This window comes from Eubalaena glacialis, chromosome 3, assembly GCF_028564815.1.
Source record: "Eubalaena glacialis isolate mEubGla1 chromosome 3, mEubGla1.1.hap2.+ XY, whole genome shotgun sequence".
Taxonomy (NCBI): Eukaryota; Metazoa; Chordata; class Mammalia; order Artiodactyla; family Balaenidae; genus Eubalaena; species Eubalaena glacialis.
The window spans coordinates 80316108-80335627 of record NC_083718.1 but is presented as its reverse complement, the minus strand read 5'-3'; the positions used below and the strand labels follow the sequence as shown (position 1 = coordinate 80335627).

The following is a 19520-nucleotide window of genomic DNA, read 5'->3' as shown; positions in this document are numbered from 1 at the left end:
TCCTTTCTAAGTCTCCTCTGCTGGTTCCTCCTTCACCTCTAAATGTCAGAGCATCCCAAGACTCAGTCTTCAGGCCTCTTCTCTCTCCATGCTCACATCCTAAGTGATCTCACCTAATCTCATGGCTTGAAACACCACGTTCTAATGACTCCAAAAAGTACACCAATAGCCCATTCATAAATGTCAGCTGCCTGCTCAGCATCTCCACGTGAACGCCAAAAATCACCGCAAGCCCAGCAGCAAACATCTAAACTCCCGATCCCCCCCATTCAACCTGCGTTTCCCACAGTCTTTCCCATCTTGGTAAATGTTTACTCCAACTTCTCAGGCCAAAAGTCTTGGGAGTCATACCCGTCTCCAGTCTCTCTCACACCCCATATCCACCACATAACCAAATCCTGTCAGTTCAGCTATCAGAATATATCCAAAATCTGGCTCCTTTTCACCACCTCAACTGCTACCCCCCTAGGCCAAGCCTCCATCAACTCTCACCCAGGTTACTCCAATAGACATTTAACAGGTTTCCCCGCTTCTTCCCTTCTAACCCTGTAGTCGATTCTCGGCACAGCAGCCAGAGTGATCCGGTTAAAAGTAGGTCAGATCACCTCCCTCCTCGCTCAAATCCCCCCTGCCCCGTGGCTTCCTTCCTCACTCAGAGTAAAAGCCAGAGGCCTACATGATCCAGCCTCTGCAACTTCTTCTCCCATTATTCTCCCTCCCTCCCTCCACTCTGCCTCGTGGCTTCCTTGTGTTCTTTGAACACACCAAGGACACTTCTTTTTCAGGGTCTGTGCCCCAGATAGCTCATGGCCATCACTTATGCCCTTTAGGTCTCTCTCAAAATGACCCCCCTACCAAAGAAGGCTTCCATAACCATACTATGTAGCAGAGACAAACTGCCCTTACCATGTCCTCACCCTTTATCTGCTTTGCCCTGTTTTTTTAACCACCATAGCTCTTCTAATCATTTGACATGTTTGTTTTTTGTCTGTCTCCCTCTACTAGCACATAAGTTAGATGAGAGCAGGGAACTCTGTTTTGTTCACTGTTGTTTCCCAGCACCTAGAATAGTACCTGGCAGGACTTACCTGGTGGAGCAGTGGTTAAGACTCCACGCTCCCAATGCAGGGGGACTGGGTTCAATCCCTGGTCAGGGAACTAGATCCCATATGCATGCTGCAACTAAGAGTTTGCATGCCACAACTAAGGAGGCTGCTGGCCACAACTAAGGAGCATACGTGCCACAACTAAGGAGCCCGCGAGCCACAACTAAGACCCAGTGCAACTAAATAAATAAATAATTGAAGAAAAAAAAATAGTATCTGGCACATGAGTGGGTACTCAAACCTTTGTGATAAAAGATTAAATAAATGGAGGAAAGGGGAATGACTGTGAACCCACCCACTCCCAGGAGAAACACAGGCCAGGGAACTGCAAATAGACCCAGAGGGTGGGCCTGTGCCGGAGAACAGGGCATCATGCAGAAGACTAGTCTCCGAGCACAAGAACTTGGACTCTTGGCTACATTTCCTCCATCACCCACCCATCCCCTCTCTCAACACGCGGCTAAACCTTAACCTTTCTCACCGTTGAGCATTCTCTCCTTCCACCTCGGCCAGCCCTGTGGCGGGGTTCACCAGACTGCTCCAGAAGCTGCTGGCATCCCTAGCCTCCAGAGCTCGGTTGATCAGGACCACGGCTGAGAGCATCTCCACAGCCACGAAGAGCTCCTCCTGGCCAAGCTCCTACAACAGAGGGAGGGCTGATTCCCTAGCGGGCTGGTGAAGGGCCTCGGGGGTCTGCCTGCCATCCTGCCCCCAAGACTCTCCCACATCCCAGAGTCTCTGTCTCAAAACACCTATGGCCTAATCCATTCACTAATAATTAATCATACTTAATACTTGAGAATGCTTACTATGTGCTCAATGTATAAGTACTTCGTGCACAATATCAGTTAATTTTCATAACAAGCCAAAGAGGTAAGTATTGTTAATATCCCTATTTCACAGATGAACCCATAGTCAAGAAATATAAGTTAAAGCTAACTGCCGGATACCAGAGCCCACATTCAACCAGTGAGTTCTACCTGCTCCTTTCTGGTCCCTACCACACACCAAGAACTGCACTAGGCCCTGGGCACACTGAGAGCAAGATTATGTGGGCTCCTCATGCTGTACTACACACCCAAGGGCCACTTCCCTGCGCAGTCTTCTCCTCCTTCTCAAATATCTGCTTGTGCTGTTCCCTGTCTGGAGCACCCTTCCTGTCCTCTACAAATAGAATGCTGCAAATAATAATAATAATAATAATGATGATGATGATGATGGCTAAAAATTTCACGCCAGGCTCACTTCTAAGCACATATGTTAACTCATTTAATCCTTACAACAATCCTATGAAATAAGTATATTATTGTTCCCATTTTGTATATGAATTGAGGGGCAGAGGAGGTAAATAGTTTGCCCAAGGTCACGTAGCTAGGAAGCAGTAGAGCTGAAATTTAACTCAAGCATTCTGGCTCTGAAGTCCACATTAGTCGCTATGCTTTACTTCTTAGGACTTATTTTATGCTTCCTTGTACTATAGTCTCATACATTGAGACCATGCACTTCCTGAGTGTCATGCCTGGAGTCGATGCTCTATAAATGCCTGCTGTGGTTAGGATTCTTTATTGAGTCTCCTCTCTTCCGAGAAGCCTTCCCAGACTTACCCTGAGCTCTGCCCCTTCCATTTCCCTAGTGTGAAGTCATCTCCCATTTACATCATCTACTCCTCCCTGTGTCTCTGCCTGGACCCTCGGGTGTATTCTAACTCCTCCAACAGGCTGGGAAGTCCCTACAGGAGGGCCCTATCACCTCACCGTCAGAGAAGCTGTATGGACAGGGGGAGGTGGGACAGCAGAGTGGTTAAAAGCATAGGCTTCAAGTATATTCAGCTTTGCATGCACTCCCAGCACTGCCAGCCACAGCTGTTTTGGGCAAGTTACTTAACTTCTGTATCCGTTTCCTCATCTCTAAAATGGAAATAATACTACATACCTCATAGGGTTCTTTTAGGATTAAATGAGTGTTTAAAGCAGTGTTTGCTCAAAGGTATTTGCTATTATAATACACTCAGAATGGCAAGGATGGTAGCCCACCTCCCACCCCTAATCTCTTGCCAGCATCTAAGGGTGCCCTCATGGGTGCTCTGGACTGACTGCTCTGATCCCTCCAGCTCCTTGGGAACCCAAGAGCTGGATCCTCATTTCTAGGGCTTACCCCCTGCTGCTGCCGCTGGAGCACTGCCAGCTCCTGCTGGTACACAGCTGATGCAAAGGGGTACACTGGAGGCAGCTGGGCTTCCGGGCACATCAGCTCCTTCACGGTGTCAGCTGCCACGCCCCTCTGGATGGCTTTGTTGATCCTCTGCACAGCCTGGAGCACTGCAGGGGAGGAGGGAGAGGCTGTACAGGCTGGGTATCCAGTGCTATTTCCACTCTCCTGGCTAACTAGGTTCTGCTGGTGCTCTCTGAGGGGAAATGGCTTTGAACCTCTGCTAGGTTCAAAATGCGTTTCTAAATGTTCAGGAGGGAAAGGGGTTGGGTCGCTTTAAGAAGAGGCTCTGGAAGAAGCAATTTGTCAGGCCTAGAAGTTGAGTAGCTCAGCAGGTGGCTGTCATAGCAGACGTGAATTCCTAGGGTGGTGAGCATAAGATTGACAGGAGGCTATGTAGCACAACTAAGATGAGGTTAGTCAAGGGGCTCCAGGGACCAAATCTTGAGGACAGCGCAGAGGAATAGGGAACTAGCTCCAAGGTGGAGCCATTTGGGCTGCAAAAGGCGAGAGTAAGCTAAAAAGGGGCCCTGGTGTATCTATGTAGTTTTAGTTTTCAAATGCTGGGGCTTATAAAATGCCAAGCAGATATGGGCATTGACATCAAGGAGCACAAAATCCACTGGGGAAAAATAAGGATACAAAATTACCTACACTGCATTGCTGTCACTGCTATGAGAGAGGTACTTCCCCTCCCCGCAAATCCACTGGCAGCGCGGGGGAGGAGGGATTCTAGGGGGAGAGAGTAGGAAGATCTCACAGAGGAGGAGGCATTTGAGGCAGCTCTGCAGGATATTTTCATCTGCTTTCCACTGGTGAAAACGTGGGAGAACTGTAATCCAGAGGACCAGAGGCCTGGCAGTGGGCAAAGCTGTGGGCAGTCAAGGAAGAACAGGTCATCTGACTCAACTGGGCTGGTGGGATGTGAAGAGAAGGGTTGGGGGAGACATTTGGAAGGTCTCACCTACCATGCTGAGGAGATGGGACTAAAGTCTAGGAGAAATATGGAAGAACCCATGAAGGTCTGAAGATGTTCAACAAAGAAGCTAAGATCAGATCTGTGCTTGAGCGATCACTCTGGCAACAGCAAGGAACTGAGCGATAAGCAGGCAGTTAGCCAGGAGCGGCCTGGGGGCTCCATGAGATAGCCACGGAGAGCCCTGCCAGACAAAGGTGAAGGGTGACTGAGCAAGTCCAGTCGGAGGCAAGAATTCGTGCCAGGTGTTGTGTCCACAGGCTGCTGCGTGGCGCCTCGGCACTCTATTTCTCTTCACGCCTGCTATCCAGATTGATCCCCTTGGAGGGAGACAATCGCTAACACACATTCTTTTAATAAAGAATTATATTTGTATATCATGTTTTTAAGGGAAACTGAGCTGGATCATGAGTTTCTCTCTCATCTGGGCCATCACTATATTTCAGAAGCCAAAGGAACTCAACCAAGTTGAGACGGTCAAAATACAGGGGAGGTGCCTAGAAGGAAACTGCCTGCCCTAGAAGTCCAGCCTGGTGCAGTACTGACTGTCATTATCTACAGGGCCTTAATGAACTTACCTGTAGCATCCCCCCAGGCGACCAGGAATAGGGCACACTAGGTGGGGAGCTGGAAAATCGGGCAGCAGTCTACCTTGCTCTACACAGAAGCTGGCAAAGGAGTTACATGCTCTCCCAAGAGCCAGTGATACACCCAGACCAGGTCTCAGTCTGGAGATGACTTACTGGCTTGCTCCTGATCACCCTTTATGTTGGCTGCAGCCACACCAGCTTGGACCTCCTCCTTTTCCAGAAGCTCCACCAGGCCCAGCTCCTGGAAGAGGGAAGAGATGCAGTAGAAGAGAGTCCTCCTGGGACCATGAACATACTTCAGGAGCTGCCAGCATGAGCCCCAGGTCCACCCAGTCGCCCACCCTCAATCCCACCTCTTCCCTTTAGGCAGACTAGCCTGGCCCACCCATCCCTCAGAACTCATCTCTAACCTCTGGCTCTTTCTTACCCAGCAAGCATCTGAAATAACAACACGGGCAACACAAATATAGTGTCAGGGGGAAAGTCAACAGCATTGAAAATAAGATTGCTAACTTGAGGCCTCAATTCAGCAATGGGGGAGCATATCACTGCCTACTGGACTGCCCCTGGGTCCCCCCCAGTCAGTACGAGAGATTCTCAGAAGGCAGAAGCTGATCAGTCTGGTCCATTAGGCTTTGGGGTAATTTAACCATTTAAACATGTAGTCAGCACTTACTGAATACAAAGAATTGACAGTGGTGAGGCCCTCCCCCATCCTAGAGTCAGATAGAGGAGGTAGCAGGTCATAGACAGAGCCTGACCTGTGCTTTCTGCTCTCTGTCTGAGCTCAGCTGTTCCAGGTACCAGTATGCAAAGTCTCTCCTCACTCCTTGCAGGGCCAGGACAGGGTCTTGAAGGGCCTCAAGCAAGGCCTCAGGGCTCTGTCTTTCCAGGGCATCATCAACAACTTCTAGAGCCCCATGGACTGAAAAGACCAAGACTCCATAATGGATAGTGAGAAAGCCCACCCCTTAACATCCCCAGTTCAGCCCTCTTCCTGCCTGCCCAGGGTTACCCTCACCCCTGCCCCCTGAGCTCCTAGGGCCCAGCCCAAATTCTTCAGCTTGATCTTCACAGCCTTCCCATCTCACCACCCATACCCTGAGGATATCCTGACCTAAAAAGGCAGAGGCACACTCCATCCCGGGCTTTCAAGCAGCCTCTCCTGCCCTGATCCCCTACCCCCATCCATTCTCCAAACTCTCTTCTTGAAGGACCCCAGACCAACTGCCCCCAGGACCAAGAGCTGAAAAGCCTGCCCCTTTGCCTCTGTCCACTCTATGGATGTCCATTCAAACAGAAGCCCCCTTGACAGCGACCACTTCTCCAGACATTAACAGACGTAAAACAGAGCACACACAGCCTTGACTTTGATCTTCCCTTGAAATAAGTGTTGGCCCAAGTGAGGTCATGGGCCTTCTGGCCTGAGAGAAGCCAAGCCCAAAACTCCCTAAGCGGGGGCTTACCCTTCAAACCCCTCCTGGCCTTTCTCTCTTACCATTGACGTGGTTGATGTTGCCCTGGATTTCAGCCTGAGTTAGGTAGCAGTCATAGATGTCCTGGCTTTCTCCATCATTCTGCAAAAACTACATTGAGAGGGGAACCTGGGAAAACCAATTCAATCTTTCTTACTCCTCCCTCCCTGTCTATAACTATTTCTTCTTCTGGGGGTCTTTCCAAGGCCAAAGGTCAGTCTGGTTGGAAGGAATCTGAGGAAATCGTGGGATCTAACCCCCTGGCACTGACACAGTTAAGTTGAACTACCCTTTGGAATCTCCAGTCTAATCTCATCCAGTTCTACATTCCAATCCCTCAGCCCTGCCCCAGAACATTTTCCCCTATCTTCTCTTTTGAATTCCCATTATTCTCCTGAGTTCCTCTCTTGTTTCTCAAAAATAACTGACAAGTTGGTTTCTCTAGGCAACTTTGGATTCCGAAGACAGGACAAATAGGAGTCCTGGTTTCACTCGCGATTTTCCAGGCCACCCAGCTTTTCGGCCCCTGCCATCCAAGGCTCCTTACGTGGTTCCTGGCATTGGCAGCCTTCTCCATCTTGGCCTGGGCCAGCAGCTCCTGGTAGATGGCTGCCAGAGGCTCTCGAAGATTCCCCAGCAGAGCACTGGGATTCTGCAAGGCAGCCAGGGTGTCCTTGACCACTCCTCGCTCCACTGCCTCATTGATGGCAAGAACAGCTGCATGGACTAGGAGGGGACATGAAAACAAGGTCAGGATGCCAGAGCAAACCCCAGTCCAGCTACAGCATAACCAGCTGCAGACCACTCTGACATCATCCCCTTTTTCCATCCATAAGGGCCAGGCAAGCCAGGTAGGCTGTTGGCCCTGCCTATGATGAGAAGTATCCAGGATTTATGCAGGGGCTATAAGGTTCAGAGTCCTCCCATACTCACTGAACTACCCCAGCAGGGGAGCCTGGTCTCTACCTGCAGCCTCATCCACTGAGAGTTCATTGGCCAGGATGCCCCCGATCTTGCTGAAGGCAGGCAGCTGGAGGCCATATTTAGCTAGTTCAGAGGCCATGTTGCTGAGTTCCTCAGCTGCAATAATAGCACAGATGCCCTTCATCAGGCCCGGAACCCCCAAGACCTGCCCAGACTGTGGTGGTTGGGGAAGGAGCTGGGCTTACCTGTGAATTTCACTTTCCCATATAGATCATGTATCTGAGGGGCCAATCCCAGCCGGAAGAGGAAGAGACTAGGAAAGAATGGAAGGCATTGGGGCCTATTCATTTTCACATGCTGCCTATAATAGGTTTGCAGGAGATACTATGGGGACCTGGAGATGAAGACCATACAGCACCTGCCCACAAGTCATCCCCCATTCACAGGGAGAGATGTTATTGTAAGTCGGCACAAGGCAATGCTATAGCAGAAAAATAAGATGCTGTAGGAGCTCTGGGGGGATTGCGAAGGCTTCACAGAGAAGGACACATTGCAGTTGCAGGTCACTGGATGGAGATGGAGGATGGAAAGGGCATAGCAAGCAGAGACCCGCTAAGCTAAGGCACAGAGTCCTCAAAGGATATGGGAAATGAAGTCAGGAAGAGATGACATGATGGACATAGGAACTGGTCAATTACTTTCTATGATTTAGCCAACTGGTTGCTGATGGCTGGCTGTGAGTAGGACTAAATAGCCTTCTCCATTCACACTGACGGCATGTGACACTCCTGATGCATCCTAATCTGACTTCCTTGCACCCCAGTCACAAGCTGAACACTCTTCCCTGCCCGCTCTTTCCCTTCATCCACACAGATCACACATAAATGTGCCCTCCAGCATGCACATAAATCTAAACAAAACTATGTAGATCAAAAATGTCACTCTGAGAAGTGTTCCCTGTGGTCTATCTTCCATCCTCCCTGCTGCAATGTTTGTTGCTGTTGACCGTTGGTTGCATCCACCTAGAGGAACCTGGATGACAAAAGTCTTGGTATCTCACCTGAGTGCATGGATGCAGTAGACCACCCGGGGCATGTTCTTCTTGTCATAAATGTCCGTGGTCTCTGGGAAGAAGGTCTAGAGGGGAAACCAGCCAATTACTGCCATTGAAGACTTTGAAGCAGCACCAGATATGGAGAGAGGGGCTGAGGAATGGGTCTTCCTCTCTGACCTGGGGTGTATACTCCTTTGCTGCCTGGGGCTTCTGGGTCAATCTCCCCAACTCTTTACAGTCAGCACTGCATCCACGCACTCAGTGTAAAAGAAAGGCACTGGGGACACTTACTAAGCCAAGACCCAGCCACGGACACACAGCCCCAGATTAACCAAACACCAGACAAGGCTATCAAGGCTATAGGACGCAGGCCACATGCTCCAAGAGAAACAGGGCCCCTGTTCATCCTACAGACACAGCCAGCCTGTGCCCCTCACCTTGGACTCTTGCCAGAAAGGTGGCATGCTGGGAGCTGGCCATGACTCCACAAGGGGCCTAATGAAACACACAGTGCCAAGGACCGCAAAGGGTCAGGGCATGCCATCTCTGTCTTCAAGCCAGAGGTCTCTGATCAGTGGGGGCCCCTCTAAGAACTGAGTAACCCTAGGCATGATTTCTCATGCCACCTGGCGACTGTAATGAGGTTTAACCTCAATACCTATTGGTTACCTTAGATACATAAGAAAGGACCAAATCTAGAGACTTAAAAGTGTTCTAGCCTCACTGAGAACACATGGCCTCTATTGATCTGCCTCTCACCAAAGCATCTGTCTTAACTGTTATTTCCTTGTCTTATAATTGCCTTCTACAGTGAAGAAAAACACTACAGAATCTTATGCCTTAATTTGTATAGTTCTTTATAATTCACAAAAGGAATTCACACAGATCATGTGATCTTCCTGACAACCTTATAAGGAAGACAGGGGAGGGATTACTATCCCCATTTTACAGATGAGAAACAAACTGAGAGTAAAAGAGTGAGAGGACATGCAGCATGTGTCCAGCTGGGGTCCTGGCCTAGGCTTCCAAGTCTACCGCCTTGGGATGTGGTGTGTCCTTGCTTCACGCTATGAAATTCTGGTGGAAAGATGGCTGGCCAACGTGAGGCCCACCTCCTGTGTTATATAGGGGCCTCACTGACTAATGGGAACAATGCATCCTGTGCCAGGTTGCCTTCACCTCCCTTCACTTCCCTTACCCACAAGGAAGTGAAGACAGAGACCAAGTAACATGGTTCAAAGACATACAGCCTCAGGGAACTTAAACTCTTAGATTAAGTTCATTTAGAAGACACATGGAGATGAGCACTAAAGAGTGCCAGGGAGATAAAGCATGTGTGTGGTGGAGGTGCGGGTGCTGGCGAAGAGCAAAGATGAACCCCAGTCTTGAGACCCGATGTTACCACAGGCAGACCGATGTGGGCTACTGCAGACAGCCAAAAGTTGATGTTGTCCGTGTGACGGAAATGCAAGCCAGTTGCCTAAAAGGGAAGGAAAGAGAAGAGAATCTATTTCCACAGTTCTCAGGGTTCCCTCTGGGTAGAGCCCAGACCACAGCTTGAAGATTCAAGGGGTGGGGGCAGAGGACCCTGTCCTATGGATTTCCCATCCCCCCCAGGACAGAGACACAAAGACAGAGAGAAACCACCAGGGACGGATGACCCAGTGGGTTATTTGGGAAGGATGGCACAGGGATGGGATTAGCAAGCTAGTAAGGCTTCCTGGAAAAGGGGAGTCCGGAGCTGGGATGGGAAGGAGAGGCGGGTTGGGTTGACTAGAGCACAGGGAAGGGGCAGCATGTCCTGGAAGTAACTTCAAGGTGGCAAAGCTCACAAGCCTCTGAGTGTAGACTGTGGGTAGAAAAGTCTGCTTGGAAGTTCTCATATCAGAGGTATCTCAAAGCCCACCTAGCAAATGCCCCTTGCTGCTAAGCATAGTACACACCGCCTGGCTGCAACACATCAATTGAAACCCTTTGTTCCAGTGCAATGATTACTAGCACCCTTTTTATCCTCGATAGTACCCAGGTTTGGACAATAAATTATATGGTCACCCCACTCTCACAACTTTGAGAACAGATAGTTTGAGAGGAAGAAGGTAGAAAGTAGAGACCTCTGCTCCCCACCTGGTACCGTAGCTGCTCCACGTCATAGATCTTCTTCAAGGGAACCACAGAGGGTGCAAAACAGTGGCCCAGCTTGGCCAGCAGCACTCCGTTCCGGAGGCTCTCCTCCAGCTCCACCGGGGACGGAAGCTCCTCCTTCAGGCAGGCCTCCATCCAGCTGAGAGCATGAGAGCAGCTTCTCACCCCCTCTGGCAGGCCACAGCACTTCATTCCAACCACAAGACCTTCCCTCCCTCCCTCTCTCCCCCTAAGCAGCCTCTCACTCTCTCCTGCCTCCTGTTCCTGCCCTACTCCCAACTCCCCTCTCTGCCCATTGCCTGGCTGTTCCCACCTTCTCCCAAGCTGCCCCAAACACTGGGATTGGTCTATCCTCAGCCCCCACCCACCCTATACATCTTCCCTGACAGATACTGAAGCTGCCCATCATCAGTGAGGCTTAAACAGGCTCTTACCTGTTACATGATATAACCTCTCACTCAGTCTGGTTATGCATTTGGCTATTGAACCAAATTGTACCTGCTTACTTCTCTTATTCTGCATGTTCTGAGAACCCAGGTATACAAAGGTCATGTCTACACAGCCCATAACCCAGCTTTGATGATGATGAGGGGAGTAGGGAAGCCCCAGGGTTGAAGCGAGGGGAGCAGCACAAAGGGACAGAAAGGTCACAGCCCTTCAAATCAGAAGACCTGCTTTCCACACCATCTCCCCCACTTCACCTCTCTGGGGCTCAGCTGCATAATCTGCAAAATGAAGATACCACCTGTACTTCCTGCTTCAGTGGGCAGCTGCCAGGATTAAATGAGTTAATGAATGTGAAAACACTTTGAATATAAATGTAAAGTATTATTATGGCTGATGATTGTATGAGGGAGAGAATAAGGGCTTCTCCACATGTTGGGGTCTATAGGAAAGATCTGTTTTCAAAGAGAGAGCCAGTCACACCGCCCTTCATGCCTTCCCTGACACAGACACCCTGGTTTTCTATCTACCCCATCCTACCTACTTTCTTTGGAGAACATTAAAAATATGCTATTGATTAAAAGGAAAGAATTAAGCATTTATCCTGTCTTTAGAGCCAACATCCATTCACAGGGAATATGGGGTACAGAGGAACAAGTTGAGGGACACAGGAAGTGAATAGACAAAGCCAGAATGTAGGATGTTCTACAGGACAAATGACCCGGTTTCTTCAACAAGTCAATGACATAAAGAACTGTTTATGTCAGTTCTAGATGAAAGAAGACTTAGTAGTACATAACAACCAAATGTAATATGTGAACTCTTTCAGATCCTTAACTGAATAAGCCAACTGTAAAAATAGATGATGTTTTTGGACTATCAGGAAAATTTGAAAATGGCCTCGGTGCTGATCTTCCAAGGATTAATGGATAACTTAGGTGGGTATTATAATGGTATTGTGGTTATGTAAGCAAATGTCCATATATAGAGATATGTATTAAAGTATGTAAGGGGATAAAAGGACGCGATGTTGTCTCTGTTCACAGATGGCATGATCGTCTTTGTAGAAAATCTGAAAGCACGATACCAGAAAACTCGTGGCATTAATAAGTGATTATAGCAAGGTTGCAAAAGACAAGGTTAATATATAAAAGTCAATTGCGGGACTTCCCTGGTGGCCCAGTGGTTAAGACTCTGTGCTCCCAATGCAGGGGGCCTGGGTTTGATCCCTGGTCAGGGACCTAGATCCCACATGCATGCCGCAACTAAGGAGCCCGCGAGCCACAACTACGAAGCCCGCCAGCCACAACTAAGGAGTCCGCCGGCTACAACTAAGGAGCACATGTGCTACAACTAAGAAGCCGGCAAGCCGCAGCTAGGAAGCCCGCGAGCCGCAACTAAGGAGCCCACCTGCCGCAACTAAGACCTGGCACCACCAAATAAATAAATAAATAAAATATAATAAATATAAAAATAATAAAATAAAATATTATAAAGCAGAAACTAACACACCATTGTAAAACAACTATACTCCAATAAAGATGTTTAATAAATAAATAAATAAAATAAAATAAAAGTCAACTGCTTTCCAATTCATCAGCAACAAACAAGTGGAATTTGAATTAAAAACACAATACCATTTACATTAGCACCCCAAAAATGAAATACTTAGGTATAAATCTAACAAAATATGTACAAGATCTACATGAGGAAAGCTACAAAACTCTGATGAATGAAATCAAAGAAGAACTAAATAAATGGAGAGATAGTCCATATTCATGGATAGGAAGACTCAATATTGTCAAGATGTTAGTTCTTCCCAACCTGAGCTATAGATTCAATGCAGTCCTAATCAAAACCCCAGCAAGCTATTTTGTGGATCTCCACACACTGATTCTAAAGTTTACATGGGGGCTTCCCTGGTGGCGCAGTGGTTGGGAATCCGCCTGCCAATGCAGAAGACACGGGTTCGGGCCCTGGTCCGGGAGGATCCCACATGCCGCGGAGCAGCTAGGCCTGTGCGCCACAGCTGCTGAGCCTGTGCTCTGGAGCCCGCGATCCACAACTACTGAAGCCCTTGCGCCTGGAGCCCGTGCTCTGCAACGGGGTGGGGGGGGTGGGGGGGGTGGGGGGGGTGCGGGGGGGCCACCGCAGTGAGAAGCCTGCGCACCTCGGTGAAGAGTGGCCCCCGCTCGCGGCAACTAGAGAGAGCCTGCGCGGAGCAACGAAGACCCAACTCAGCCAAAAATAAATTAAAAAAAAATAATAATAAATAAATAAAAATAAAGTTTACATGGAGGCACACCCGGCTAACTCAGTCAGTGGAGCATGAGACTCTTTTTTTTTTTTTTTTTTTCATAGACTTCTTGTTGATGATGTGAAAGTTTTTTTTTTTTTTGTTTTGTTTTTTAAACATCTTTATTGAAGTATAATTGCTTTACAATGGTGTGTTACTTTCTGCTTTATAACAAAGTGAATCAGTTATACATATGTTCCCATATCTCTTCCCTCTTGCATCTCCCTCCCTCCCACCCTCCCTATCCCACCCCTCTAGGTGGTCACAAAGCACCGAGCTGATCTCCCTGTGCTAGAGCATGAGACTCTTAAACTTTACATGGAGAGACAAAATACCCAGAATAGCCAACATGATATTGAAGGAGAAGAGCAAAGCTGGTACACTAACACTACCTGACTTAGCCACAGTAATCAAGACAGTGTGGTATTGGTGAAAGAATAGGCAAATAGGTCCGTGGAACAGAACAGAGACCCACATAAATATAGTCAGTTGATCTTTGACAAAGGAGCAAAGGCAATACAATGGAGCAGAGATAGTCTCCTCAACAAATGGTGCTGGAATAACTAGACATCCACATGCAAAAAATGAACCTAGACCAAATTGTTTCCTTGAGGGGGGCGGGGGTCTACGCCGCTTGAGCTCAAGCAGGCGAGGCGACAGTACGGCGCCAGTCCTCGGCACCGCGCCCTTCTTTCTCGGTTGCTGGGCTGCGTGACTCTCCTCCCGTCGAAGGGAGCCTGGTTCTGGGCGGGCGGAGAGCTTGAGCCCACTAGGAATGGCAGCCCCATCTATGAAAGAAAGGCAGGCTTGCTGGGGAGCCCGGGATGAGTACTGGAAGTGTTCAGATGAGAACACAGAGGACGCTTCTCAGTGCAAGAAGTTAAGAAGCTCATTTGAATCAAGTTGTCCCCAACAGTGGATAATCGATCAGCTGAGGTGGTTTTACCTTAATATTCGTTTAAAAAGAGCAGAATATTAAATCATGCATTTATAGCCCTCCTGGGGGTAAAATCAGTTAAAGAAAAAAAAACTTTTATGAAACTGAAATTTGTTAAAAGGAAAAGGACAGAATTATACACTATAAAAAAGAATGCTCCCAACATCTCAAATTTATCAAACAAGAGTGACTTATAACAGGACACATTTTACTGAAAAGAATTCTACATTATTGATTTCTAAAAATACAACAGTGTGAAAGATAATAAGAATAGGAGAACAGAAAAAAAAAAAAAAAAAAAAAATGAACCTAGACCTAGACCTTACACCCTTCACAAAAATCAACTCAAAATGGAGCATCAACTTCAAAGTAAAACGCAAAACTGTAAAACTCCTAGAAGGCAACATATGGGGAAACCTAGATGACCTTGGGTATGGCAATGACTTTTTAGATACAACACCAAAGGCACAATCCTTGAAAGAAATAATTAATAAGCTAGATTTCACTAAAATTAAAACTTCTGCTCTACAAAAGGCAATGTCAAGAAAATAATAAGACAAGCCACTGACTGGGAGAAAATATTTGCAAAAGACACATCTGAGGGAATTCCCTGGCGGTCCAGCGGTTAGGACTCGGCACTTTCACTGCCAGGGACCAGGTTCAATCCCTGGTCAGAGAACTAAGATCCCGCAAGCCACATGGCATGGCCAAAAATAAATAAAATAAAATAAAATAAAATAATTATAAAAAAAGACACATCTGATAAAAGATTGTTACCCAAGATATACAAAGAACTCTTAAAACTCAACAGTAAGAAAACAAACAGTCTGATTAAAAAATGGGACAAAGACCTTAACAGACACCTCACCAAAGAAAGATATACAAAGAAGATATACAGATGGCAAATAAGCATCTGAAAAGATGCTTCACATCATATGTCATCAGGGAAATGTGAATTAAAACAATGGTGAGATACCAATATACATCTATTAGAATTGTCAAAATCTGGAACACTGATAACACCAAATGCTGCTGAGGATGTGGAGCAACAGGAATTCTCATTCGTTGCTGGTGGGAATACAAAATTGTACAGCCACTTTGGAAAGCCGTTTGGTGGTTTCTTACAAAGCTAAACATACTCTTACCATATGATCCAGCAATTGTGCTCTTTGGTATTCAGCCAAAGGAGTCGAAAACTTACATCTACATAAAAACCTGCACAAGGATGTTTATAGCAGCTCTATTCATAACTGCCAAAACTTGGAAGCGACCACGATTACCCTCAATAGGTGAATGGATTAATAAACTGTGGTACATCTAGACAATGGAATATTATTCAGCACTAGTAAAAAATGAGCTAGGAAGCAATGAAAAGACATGGAGGAAATTTAAATGCATATTACTAAGTAAAAGAAGCCCATCTGAAAAGCCTACATATTGTATTATCCCAGGTATGTGAAATTCTGGAAAAGGCAAAAGTATGGAGACAGTAGAAAGATGAGTGGTTGCCAGAAGTTGGGGGTGGCGGTGGGGCAGAGGGAATGAATAAATGAAACACAGAGACTTTTTAGGGTAGTGAAACTACTCTATGATACTATAATGATGGATGGCTATATGTCATTATACATTTGTCCAAACTCATAGACTACAGTATACAACATGAAGAGTGAACTCTAAGGCAAACTATGGACTTTGGAGGATTACGTGTCCAAGTAGGTTCACCAATTGTAACAAACATACCACTCTTGTGGGGGCTGTTGATAATGGGGGAGGCTATGTATGTTTGTGGGGAGGAAGCATATGGAAAACCCCTGTATCTTTCTCTTAATTTTGCTGCGAACCTAAAACTGCTCTAAAAAATAGTCTGAAAGAAAAAAAAAAAAAGATGCTATCTCAACTTTCCCTTTCCCATAGAATGAACTCTTGTCTTTTTGTATTTGCTTTGAGGGCAGGTGCCTGGGGTGGGCAGGGTGGGAAAGGGAGACCAGAGAGAGGCGGTCCCTCTGCTCACCGCTTGGCTTCCTCCAGCCGGCACAGGTACTCATAGGCGACATTCTGCCGCCTCTGCTCATCCATTTCCTCAGCTGTGAGGCGTTCATCTGAGGAACCAAGGAGGGGAGCATTAGACAGAGGGCTGTAGCAAGTTTCTTCTTAACAGACTTTCTAAGGCAACTCTGTTCAGAAACCGGAGGCATCTCCCACATGTCTGTCCCCCTATTCCCAGGACACTGGCTCAAATCTTCTCTCCCATCCAGTAAAGCTATCCTAGTCAGCACCCTGTTAAAGGGAGGCCTCCGCACCCTTTAAGAGGGGATCCTTCCTGTATTGGAGGTACTCCTTCCCTTTCCCCTCTAGCCATCTTCCTGACCTCCCGCTTCCAAAACCTACTTCACGGCTCTTCCCTCAGTACCTCCTAGTAGGAATGTCCAGATCCCTCCTTGGCTGGGAACTTAGCTCCTCATTTTATCCCTAATTAGATTCTGAGTTCTCCAAGAACTGTACTTGTGTCATCCTCCTCAGGTACTCTCCCAGAGGCTAGGTTAACAGGACCAACTAGAACTCATCATTCAGCAGCCATTCATTCATTCAATACCTCCTATATGTCAGGCACTGGACTAGCGGACCCCTACTCTAAATACAAAGATTATTATTAGAAGAGAAAAACATGGGAGTAAAAAACTTCAACCTCATGTGAGAAGTGCGATCATAGTTCATGAATAGTCTATGGACGTAGACATAGAGAACGGACATGTGGACACAGGGCGGGAAGGGGAAGGTGGGAAGAACTGGGAGATTATGATGGACATATATACACTACCATGTGTAAAATAGATAGCTAGTGGGGACAAGGTATAAAGCACAGGAAGCTCAGCTCGGTGCTCTGTGATGACCTAGATGGGTGGGATGTGGGGGGGGGGGAGGGGGGAGGTCCAAGAGGGAGGGGATATAGGTATACATATAGCTGATTCACTTCACTGTACAGCAGAAACTAACAAAACATTGTAAAGCAATTATACTCCAATAAATAAATAAAAATAGTCTACGGAAGCAGCAGAGGAAGCAAAGGATTCTACCTGTGAGTAGAATCTTAAAGAATGAACAGGCAGAAAGGGAGAAAAGGCAGTTCAACAGAGGGAACCACGTGAAAAAAAGCCACTCACTTGGGTTTAAGTGGAAGGACAGAGAATTTTAAAAGATCACAAAGGTGTATTTACTCTCCCTTTTGGTATAGGTCACCTGAGGAGTAAAATAGTCTCCAAGCTAAATAAAATGCAGACAGTCTCTGACTCCCAAACTCAAGAACAGGAAATCCCTTAAATGAGACAGCATTCATATTCTGCCTTAGCCACAGCCTCCTTTTATCCTTTTCCCCCCTCTTCTCCCCTATCTCTCTAGTCTCCTTAGGGAAGACAATACAAAAGCAGACAAAATGAGAGAAAGCTACACACATACACCAAGAAAATAAAGTCAGAGAGCTTGAAAACAGAGACAGAGCTTAGCAAATGTCTTTGACTCAGCACTTAATGTCGTTCCCACTCTTTATCTCTTTTCATTATGTTGCATATCCTGCAATATGATTGGGGGAGGGGCAGGGCTTCTTTGAATTGTCAGTTAAGCAAGTTAAAACACACACACACACACACACACACACACACACACACACACACACCCTTCCATGTTCAAATTTGAAAGCACTGGCTAATCGCAGGAAATCCATCAGTTCCTGAGGGGGGTGTACAAGAAACAAGTGTTGGTTGCTAAGCACGGAAAATAAACCAGTAAGTGAGTGACATCACTTCAGAGTTATGAATTGAGGACTGTGAGAGATGGGCGGGACTTTGTACATACACACAGAGTCTTAAAAAAAAAAAATCAGTTTTCCTATCCTTTTCAGATCTGGAACTAGCTTTCCTTCAACAGATCGGTGGACGTGGACTTCGCTTTTTGAATCCTAATGGAGAGGAAGGGAAAGGAGTAGATTTTGCTTTTCTTTCAGAAGATCAGATGGAAACCTTTCTGCGGTCCCATTTTTCGGACCCCAGTCTCTCTCTCTAAAGCAGTGTTTTTGAAAGTGTGGTACTTGGACTACCCGCATCACAGTTACGTGGGGTGACGTAAGAAGCACAGCGGTGCTTGTTATAAATGCAGATTATGGGCCCAAGTCAAGACCTATTGTTGCTAAAGTTCTGGGATAGGATTCAGGAATCTGCATTTTAAATTAGCTCCCCAGGTAATTCCGACACCGTAAAGTTTGAAAGGCTTTGTCTCAAAGAAGCATCAAAAAGTCAAGGAAGCCCCCCCAGGCCTTGTTAGGCGTCCCGTCCCCTGGTAGCGCTTGGCAAGTATGGTAGCCATCAGTAACTGCTGAATTTTTAAGGGGCCATCCAGACCACCTACATTCTCCCAGCCCCGGAGCCCCAGAATTTGGGAATAAGGGAGAAAACTCTTTGTAAGCTTTGAAGCGCGACAGAGAAGTCGGAGCGTTTCGCAGCTCACAGCTTTACTCCGGCCCGCAGGAGTCCGCACTGAGTGCTCCCTGCCCACTGAGCACAGCCCGGCCGCCCCTTGCTTGCTTGGTTGGCTCTGCGCCCAACCCCAGCCCCAACCTCTCCCAGGACCGCCGAGTCCCCGACCAGTGGCATCACTGCCGGACCCTTCTCGGCCCCTCTGGCACTCACAGGTCGCCCGGCCCGGGCCCGTTCCTCTCCCCTCCATGTTCCTCCTTCTTCCAGGTTTGAATCTCCCGCCGCCCGGCCACCGCCCCTCATCGTAGCCACAGGCGGACAGGACACGTCCGGTCTGTGCCGCAGGGGCCTCTGGGATTTGTAGTTCCAGGCTTGGGAGGTGCCCCGCCAGGTGGGGCGAAGGGTACCATCCAAGGCGGGGAGGGGCGCTCCCGTTCCTGTGGTATTTTGGGTCACTGTTTCTCCAGGGCTCCTTCGCTGCTAAACCGTCTTATTTGAAGTAGCCCCTGCGCCTTCCCCTGCCTCTTATCATTTCCCCCTAGTATTCCCATTAACCCCCCCCTCCACTTCCTATAGTGTTCTTTGGTCCCTTTAACTTGAGGGCCTACTATATATACATATAATGGAATATTAGCCATAAAAAGGAATAAAATATTGCCATTTGTAGCAATGTGGATGGACCTAGAGAATATTATGCTTAGTGAAACCAGACAGAGAAAGGCAAATACTATATGGTATCACTTATACATGGAATCTAAACAATAATACAACTGAATGTATATACAAAACAGAAACAGACTCACAGACATAGAAAACACACTTGTGGTTACCAAAGGGGAGAGGGATGCAGAGAGGGACAAATTAAGGGTATGAGATGAACAGATACAAACTACATAAAATAG

At 47.3% G+C, this 19520-nt stretch overlaps 2 protein-coding genes across 2 annotated transcripts in view; one reads left to right on the top strand and one right to left on the bottom strand.

Annotated features, from left to right (window-relative positions):
* Window positions 1-18884, bottom strand: part of IQGAP3 (IQ motif containing GTPase activating protein 3) — a 40371-nt gene extending 21487 nt beyond the window's left edge. The window contains exons 1-13 of the mRNA XM_061185899.1: window positions 18832-18884; window positions 16164-16251; window positions 10458-10614; window positions 9736-9813; window positions 8340-8416; window positions 7525-7592; window positions 7322-7435; window positions 6903-7081; window positions 6379-6457; window positions 5642-5805; window positions 5034-5121; window positions 3261-3424; window positions 1588-1745 (exon numbers count right to left, since the gene is read on the bottom strand). Coding sequence (XP_061041882.1) covers window positions 1588-1745; window positions 3261-3424; window positions 5034-5121; window positions 5642-5805; window positions 6379-6457; window positions 6903-7081; window positions 7322-7435; window positions 7525-7592; window positions 8340-8416; window positions 9736-9813; window positions 10458-10614; window positions 16164-16251; window positions 18832-18868 — 1451 coding nt within the window. The 5' untranslated portion in view covers window positions 18869-18884. The remainder of the gene's footprint in view (window positions 1-1587; window positions 1746-3260; window positions 3425-5033; window positions 5122-5641; window positions 5806-6378; window positions 6458-6902; window positions 7082-7321; window positions 7436-7524; window positions 7593-8339; window positions 8417-9735; window positions 9814-10457; window positions 10615-16163; window positions 16252-18831) is intronic.
* LOC133088887 (cytochrome c oxidase assembly factor 6 homolog) lies at window positions 13949-14194 on the top strand. The gene has a single exon (XM_061187013.1). It carries the CDS (start codon window positions 13991-13993, stop codon window positions 14192-14194), a length of 204 nt encoding a protein of 67 aa, XP_061042996.1. The 5' UTR covers window positions 13949-13990.
* Window positions 18885-19520: the final 636 nt, after the last annotated feature.

Coding starts and splice junctions, on each gene's coding strand:
- LOC133088887 (XM_061187013.1), top strand. CDS start 13,991: ATGGCAGCCCCATCTATGAAAGAAAGGCAGGCTTGCTGGGGAGCCCGG.